The sequence below is a fragment of the Cynara cardunculus genome, assembly GCF_001531365.2.
Source record: "Cynara cardunculus var. scolymus isolate 2C chromosome LG 1, CcrdV1, whole genome shotgun sequence".
Taxonomy (NCBI): Eukaryota; Viridiplantae; Streptophyta; class Magnoliopsida; order Asterales; family Asteraceae; genus Cynara; species Cynara cardunculus.
Window position 1 is genome coordinate 42,225,223 of NC_037528.1, and position 9,017 is coordinate 42,234,239.

Genomic DNA, 9,017 nt, shown 5'->3' on the forward strand with positions numbered 1-9,017 from the left:
AAGTATTATGATTTATTTCGAGAGTTTACATTGATTATGATTGCTGAATGTTGTTGTTGTTGTTGAATTATTAGGGCTGTAGTGGTAGTAGGACCAGTGTTACCAGAATGCATTTCGTAGTGAAAAAACACTAAACAGCTCACTGGGGGTAAATTGGTCATTTTAACCAGTTCTATCCTGTTCTGTCCTGTCTTACCAAACGCTGAACAGCTGTCCGTCCTGTCCTGTCCCGTCCTGTCCCGTCCTGTCCAGTCCTGTCTGCGCACCAAACGCACCCTTAAGGATGGAATGTTGTAATATTCATTATAGTATTTAAGAATTTAAGAATTTAAGATTTTATTTTATAAAATCTTGGATTTTAAGTTAAGCATGTGTGTATGTGTATGGGTGTTGAGGTCGGGATAGCCGACTTTTGATGAAAGGCGGCCATACACTTGCTATTTATAGCAAGTGTATGTAAAAAGAAAAGGGGTTGGCTTTTAGAAAAAAAATTATGTGAACATTGAGAGTAAAGACTGAAGGTAAATCGCAGGCTTAATCCGAACAATATTCTAAGGTGAGTGTATTATGCTTTGAAGTATTAGTTGTTGTATAATAATTCAATTGTTGTTGAAACTTTCTCTTTATGAACTGCATTATATATCGTCCGGATATTCTTTAAACCGAACGAAGGGTGACCGGATATTCATTCTAAACCGGACAAGTATTGTCCGGATTCAACTTAAACCGGACGAAAGGTGACCGGATATTCCCTAAACCGGACAAGTATCAATCGGATATTCCTTAAATCGGACAAGGCAACATTTGATATATACATATATACTTAAATCACTCAAGGGATAACTGGTTTAAAGTTAAACGCTCGTGTATTAACCGATTTAGAGCTAAACCGCTCAAAGCTTTACCAAGTATTGTCCGGATTGCATTATCGAACAAGAAGTGATCGGATTTCATATCCGGTTGAAACTGGTTTGAAACTTCTATTGATTTAAACTTGTTATGAGAGATGTAATGACAGTGTAACCGCAAGTGAGAGATGTAATGGCGGTGTAACCGCGAGAGAGATGTAATGGCGGTGTAACCGCGAGAGAGAGATGTAATGGCAGTGTAACCGCGAGAGAAAGAGAGAGAGAGAGAGAGAGAGAGAGAGAGAGAGAGATGTAATGGTGGTGTAACCGCAAGAGAGATATGATGGCGGTGTAACCGCGAGAGAGATGTAATGGCGGTGTAACCGCGAGAGAGAGAGAGAGAGAGAGAGAGAGAAAGATTAATCTATATTAAATAAAGATAAAATGTTTGTGTCTGTACAGGTTTGATTCTAAACTGTTAGTTTGGAATATAAGTTATTTATATGTGATTGGTACACTCACTAGACCTTTTGGGTCTAACGCTCCGTTGTTGGACTAACTTGTTTTGCAGGTCATCATACATTGCAAGATAAAGGCAAGGGGAAAGTTGAACGATAATATTTAGATGCACATAAATGTATATAACAAAGTTTTTGTTAGCCCATGTTTTGTAAACAATATTACATTCTGTTTTATGAATATGATTATGTGGATTATCTATACGTGGAAATTGTAGGTTGTTACAGGGAGATAGGAAAAGGATTTTCCATGGGAACAACAGGAGTTGTCATGGAATGTTCCCACTTTGTCTCATTTTGATCCCTATACTTCACAATGTGAAAGTGAAGTGAAACGAATACTAAATTTTCAAAATATAGCATACTCGATACCTGATGCATTCACTAATATTGCAAAAGTGACAAGATCACATATAATTCCAAATATTCAATAACTTGATTTACAATATTCTTCAGAAATTTCCCTTTTTCGCCCCCATGTCGCCACATAGAGGGCATGGAGACGTAAAAAGGGGGATCCTTGCTGCAAATGTACCAGCAAGCTTAGAAATCCCCAAACCAGGGCACAACATCATTGGAAAGAGTGTTGCAACCATACATAGTGGAAGTATGGTTGAGGCCATTGCTCCTAAAAGGAAAAAGGGGAAGCCACTTGGTTGGATAGATACTCATCTAAGAAAGAAAGAGGAGTGTAAGGCACAATCTGATCCTTTTATCATCAATACTGAAAATCTTTCTCATGAGATTGTCTCTGATTATAGTTATGTCCACGAATCATTACTGGAGGATGCTTCAAAGTCAATAGTGATTCAAGAGAACAAAGTAATCTCAATGAATTATGAGAATGCACATGAGTTGATGGAAAGATCATCCATACTCATTGATGATATATTTACATATATTATTGCTCATGAGATCATAGAGCACGATGACATCGAACCACGCTCAGTCAAAGAATGTCAACAAAGAGCAGATTCGCCTAAATGGAAAGAAGCAATTCGGGCAGAACTAGATTCTTTGGCGAAAAGACAGGTGTTTGGTCCGGTAGTGCTAACTCCACCAAGTGTAAAGCATGTAGAACATAAATGGGTCTTTGTCACAAAGCGTAATGAGAACAATGAATTCATAAGATATAAGGCTCGCCTTGTGGCGCAAGGTTTCTCATAACGCCCTAGAATTGACTATGAGGAGACATGCTCCACAGTAATGGACGTAATAACGTTCCTCCATCTAATTAGCCTAATAGTTTCCAAAGGATTGGTGATATATATTGAGAATTCAATATATAAAGCACTCATTTTACATATTCTTAGTAAGATTGTTTTCCTTTTATCCCTATATTGAGTCTTTTTTATTACTTTATTTGTCTCTTTATTATTATGGAGCTAAAACTTGTGGTTGACTTGTTTATACTCAAAGGAGGAGTCTAATGGAAAATATTATTCAACTATTTGGTGCTACAGCATTGCAGCAGTAGTAAGCTGATACATGCATGGCTTTTTGGAGATCTTAATGATTAAGTTGCTGCCTTTTTGGACATTCTAGAAGCTACTTGGAGCTGCTGACTTTTGTTAAAAATTCTAATTAACTTTTATTTAGGAATATTGCAACTATCTAGTTCCTCTAATTGTATTTTAAAGTTAACTTTAGGAAGCTTTGTCCCCCAAGTGTGGTCTTTTTGTCTTGTTGTGCCATGTTTTTGTATAAATAGGGGGGTTGGGCTCTTGTTATATGCATCCCAAATCAGTTTCTATAAGTTGATTTTTAGACTTTACTTTGTGAAATAATCCAAGTTCTTGATTAGCTTTTCATCTTTAATTTTTCGTCATTTAATTTACACTCTTTACTTTACGTTCCTTTATATTTCTTGTAATTTACATTCCGTCATTTAATTTACGCAATTTACATTTATGTCTTCACTTTTCGTCATTTTCTTTACTTGTCATTTATTTTTTGTTATGAGTAGCTAAATTCATAGCTTAGGTGTCAGACGAAAATGTGAGATTTTTAAACCACAAGAAAGTAGCTAGTGTTTTCATTAACGACGTTCCATTATTTCATTCAAGTTTTTATAAAAACCAAGTACACTTTTTGACGAGTTGATCACTTTGAAAATGTTAAAGTGCCATGATCTTAGAGATAAGCCATTGAATGCACGTCAGCTTGAATGATATAAGATGTAGACTTGAGAAAGTTACCGACAAAGAGACTTGTCATTTATGTCTTTCAAACTTAACTCCCGACAGGTTGATCACTCTATAAAAGTGTCAAAGTGCGATAGATTCAGAGATGAACTATCTAGAACACACGCCAACTTAAATGATATGGGAATCGGCTAGAGAGAGGATTTTTAACAAAGAAATTTGTTTATCCATGTATTTTGAAGACACTTATTCATCACTATCCCTGGTCCGGATACCACATAGAGATATGGGTTGAAAACTATAATATAGTTGAATAGTGAAAGTCTGAGAGGAATATCCTCAAATTAAATGGTGGAACTAAGTTATGAAACACTGTCTGCTGTATCATTCCTACAGCATTGGTTACTGCAATTTGCGTTTGAGTCTCAACATAAGTCTTACACCCATGTCATCCTTGTTTATTCTGTTATTTGTATTTAATTACCTGAATATCAAACTGAAGTCTTCAAATTCATCATTTGAAATCATCTCTTTCATTCGACTCTCATTAGACTTTTGCTACAATCTCTGTGGACGATAATCCGGTATTTTACCATTTTATTACTTGGAAAGACGATATTGAGCCATATTGTATACTTGCTTTGTGGTTCAATTCATTTGTCTAAAGGTGTGTGATATAACCTACCAAGTTTTTGGCGCCGCTACCGGGGATTGGCAAGCTACAAGTTTTCTTTTGAGTAAAGTAAAAGATTTGATTTTTCTAATATAGTTTTAATCATTTTGAAAGTGGTGTATGCCACTGATACATCGCGGAGAGTTTCTCAAATTTGATCCCGATATTGAGAGTACATTTCACCAAAGAAGGAGGGCTCAAAGAGTTTTTTTTGCTCTACTTCCTCCTAACATGGCGTTACCTCCCCCAATCATCTTAGAGATAGCGCATTTGGAAAATCAACCTCCTGTTTTTGCACCAATACCGCCATTTCTGAACTTTCCACAAGGATACCCACATAATGATAATAATTTGAGTAATGAGGACACAGAATCGGAAAATTATAACCAACCAAGAGAGCAAACTCCAAACATCATCAATCTGGCAAATTCTAAAAATGGAAGAATCATGGACTATGTTATCCCTGATTTTAAGCAATTAAATTCCGGGAAAGTTAGGCCACATATGACATCCCTCCATTTCGAACTAAAACCGATTATGTTTCACATGTTGCAAACAAATGGACAATTTTCCAGATTAACATCGGAGGACCCACACTCACATTTAAAATCTTTCATGGAAATCACTTATGCTTTCTTGATCCCGGGAGTGTCTAACAACGCTCTAAGACTCACTTTATTTCCAATTTCTTTACGGGATCGGGCAAAGGCATGGTTTAATTCATTACTACCGGGTTCTGTGCCATCATGGAGTAATATGGCTGAAAATTTTTTGCAATTTTTTTTCCACCCACTAGAAACGCTAAGTCTAGAAATGAAATATGTCTTTTTAAACAAATGGACGATGAAGCTGTTCTTGATGCATGGGAAAAGTTTAAAGAGTTGTTAAGGAAATGCCCACACCATGGCATTCCGTATTGTATTCAACTCGAGACATTCTACAATGGGTTAAGTTCCATGGCTAAACAGATGTTTGACGCGACTGCAGAAGGGGCCTTTACAGCTAGTACCTACAATGAAGGGTATGAGATCTTTGAAAAGATTTTGGCAAATAATGGACATTGGGCTGATCCACGTGCTCAACCGCAAAAGAAGATTGCTGGAATTCACGATGTAAATGCATACACTGCATTAACAGCACAACTCACTTCCATGGCCACCATGCTTAAAAACCTTACTCCTGGCCAAGGAGTGCAGCCAGCTGTTACTACACTTATTCCAAAAGTCCTCTCAGTGCAATGTGTTTGTTGTGGCAGGGAACAATCGTATGAACATTGTCCTCATAATACTGAATTCATAAACTGTGTTCATAATGGATCTGGTCCTTATACCAACAATTACAATGCCAGTTGGAAACAACACATGAACTTTTCTTGGAACAGTCCATGTTTAAATCCACCCGCACCTAAGCAGCAAGGAACCTCTAATTTTCAACCCCAACAACATGTGAGTAGTTCTCAAAATCATCACCAAAGTTTTCAAACTGCTCAACCACATTTTCAAAACAAGCCACTTCCACAGGCTGATTTATCATCTTCTTTGGAAACTGTTGGGTTACGGGATCTCAAGCACAGCGGAAAATAAAACCGTGACCCTCCAAGGACCCATACGAACCGGAATAAATCAGGTGTTTCGAAATTATACCTCACAGTTAGCGAAACTTTGAATCCAAACAAAGTTTGATGCCTCCACGGTATCCACGTGAACAATCTGAATCCTTTGCCTTCTCGTGATGCTAGTCACGGTTTCAAAACTTAGAAAGAAAAGGGAGCATATTGTTGTAGGTGGTTTTTAGGAGAGAAAATTATAAGACAAAAAACTCATTAGCATAAAAAATGTCATACATTTTATATGAACATGGGATGTATGGCCTAGCCATCACCATACCTCCAACCCATGCCTCCACCATGCTTGAGTGTAAGACCTTCATACACCATCACTCTCTTACAAAGCCATCCCTAGTCATCTTTAATTATGTCCAACATAAATAATATCTGATTTTATTTAATCAGATTAAATCGATACAAATCAGATATGATAATTAAACATTTTAATTATTGAAACTCTTTATTCGAATATGTTCAAAGCGTCTAATGGGTTCTTGACATGTTGGTAATAAATATAAATCTCATATTTATAGTTATAAATGATTAGCGGTATCTAGCAATACATTACTGTTACCCAAATGACGAGAATTGGTGATACGACAAATTATCGGTTTGTAATCAATTTTAGTTTTACATATTTAATTCTTTTGTCCTTGATGTCTAGATTGAACACGAGACATTGAATGTGTCATTCTCGTTATGTCCAATCTCTAGTTTCTTGATTCCTTAACATACTAATAAAAAATAGATAATGATATCTCATATCAATTATCTAAACGTGCATGCATTTATTTAATATATATTTATCAAGGGGCCTAGAGACATCACTCCTATCATAAATGAGGGACAAATCCTATCTCGATACATGCTAATTCTATCATGTGATATGCAACATACCCAACTATCATTTTGTCACCCAGCTACAGAATGATTAGAATAAATGTCAAAATACATTACTCACACATAACAAACTCCATGTTCTCAAGTCAAAGAATTACATGTACATTGACCATATGAGAAACACTTATGACACTGACATGACATCTAATGAAGTGTTCTCATAACGAGTCACGTTCGATACACAAAATCTCCATTTTGTACCCATATGCAGATTCGATATCTCTATRTGAATCCCTACATATGCTAGTCATTATCATATTACTTCAACCTTAAACCCGAAATAATATTTAACTAGGGACATTTAGAATACATTATTCTAAGGTTATTTATTATGAATAATTAAAACACAAAAATATAATATAGACATAATAAAATGGGCAATGCCTTTATATTTATTAATTTCATGAAACAAAACTCAAAGTCACAATCATCATATGATTGGTTTTTGTGCATTCACTAACAATCTCCCACTTGCACTAAAGCCAATCATCCATGCATCGTATACCAATGGATTTACAGTGGCCTTCATGCTTCTGTTGTGTTAACGGTTTGGTTAGTGGATCAGCAACATTGCTTTCGGTTAACACTCTACTTATACTAACATCGCCTCTTTCAATAATATCTCTGATGAGATGATATCTTTTAAGAATATGTTTGGATCTTTGGTGAGATCTAGGTTCCTTGGCTTGAGCTATAGCTCCATTGTTGTCACATAACAACTCTAAAGGACTATCACTACTAGGAACAACTCCAAGTTGAGAAATAAAACTTCTTGATCCAAACGACTTCCTTGGTTGCATCTGATGCTGCGATGTACTCAGCTTCTGTTGTAGAATCAGCTACTGTTGCTTGTTTGGAACTCTTCCAACTCACCGCACCACCTTTAAGGCAAAACACAAAACTGGACTGTGATCGAAAATCATCTTTATCTGTTTGGAAACTTGCATCAGTGTAACCCTTTACACTCAACTCTTCTTCAACACCATAAAACCAAGAATGAATCCTTTGTTCTTCTCAAGTACTTTAGGATATTCTTGACAACAATCCAATGACTATATCCTGGATTAGATTGGTATCTACTTGTCATGCTCAAAGCATACGATATATCAGGTCAAGTGCATATCATGGCATACATGATAGATCCAGTTGCTGAAGCATATGGAATCTTACTCATTCGTTCACTCTCTTGAGATGTAGTAGGACATTGCATCTTAGAAAGTGATATGCCATGAGACATAGATAAGAACCCTTTCTTGCTATCAGACATGTTGAACCTTTTCAATACTTTGTCTATATATGTACTCTGACTTAAGCTAAGTAATATATGCGATCTATCTCTATAGATCCGAATACCTAACACATAGGCAGCTTCACCCAAGTCTTTCATTGAAAAACATTTTCCTAACCAAGCCTTTACAGACTCAAGTGTCGGAATATCATTTCCAATGAGTAGTATATCATCTACGTTCAATAAAAGAAATGATACGGTGCTCCCACCAATCTTTTGTAGACACAAGGTTCATCCTCATTTTTCAAGAAACCAAACTCTTTGATTGCTTCCTTGAAGCTTGCTTCAATCCGTAAATAGATCATTGCAACTTGCATACCTTATGAGATTTTTCATGAGTGACAAAACCTTCAGGTTGTATCATATATACATCCTCAAGTAAATTTCCATTAAGGAAAGCTGTTTTGACATCCATTTGCCAAATCTCATAATCRTGATATGCTGCAATAGCTAGTAAAATTCTAATAGACTTAATCATTGCGACTGGAGAGAAAGTTTCATCATAATCAACGCCTTGAATTTATTTGAAACCTTTTGCAACTAATCGTGCTTTATAGGTAGTCACATCTCAAGAGAGTGAACGCATGAGTAAGATTCAATATGCTTCAGCAACTGGATCTATCATGTATGCCATGATATGCACTCGACCTGATATATCGTATGCTTTGAGCATGACAAGTAGATACCAATCTAATCCAAGAGATAGTCATTGGATTGCCGTCAAGAATATCCTAAAGTACTTGAGAAGAACAAAGGATTCATTCTTGGTTTATGGCGGTGAAGAAGAGTTGAGTGTAAAAGGTTACACTTATGCAAGTTTCCAAACAGATAAAGATGATTTTCGATCACAGTCCGGTTTTGTGTTTTGCCTTAATGGTGGTGCTGTGAGTTGGAAGAGTTCTAAACAAGCAACAGTAGCTGATTTTACAACAGAAGCTGAGTACATCGCAGCATCAGATGCAGCCAAGGAAGCCGTTTGGATAAAGAAGTTTATTTCTCAACTTGGAGTTGTTCCTAGTAGTGATAGTCCTTTAGAGTTG

At 36.3% G+C, this 9,017-nt stretch overlaps 1 protein-coding gene and 1 non-coding gene across 2 annotated transcripts in view; one reads left to right on the plus strand and one right to left on the minus strand.

Annotated features, from left to right (window-relative positions):
• The first annotated feature begins 4,414 nt into the window (after positions 1-4,414).
• The window catches only part of LOC112506079, a 7,697-nt gene continuing 3,094 nt past the window's right edge, over positions 4,415-9,017 (plus strand). Inside the window, exons 1-3 of the mRNA XM_025110106.1 lie at positions 4,415-4,934; positions 5,033-5,628; positions 8,535-9,013. Of these exons, the coding sequence (XP_024965874.1) occupies positions 4,415-4,934; positions 5,033-5,628; positions 8,535-9,013 (1,595 nt within the window). The remainder of the gene's footprint in view (positions 4,935-5,032; positions 5,629-8,534; positions 9,014-9,017) is intronic.
• Positions 4,987-5,093, minus strand: LOC112503786. Its single transcript, XR_003068086.1, has one exon. It is a non-coding gene; the product is annotated as a small nucleolar RNA R71 (small nucleolar RNA).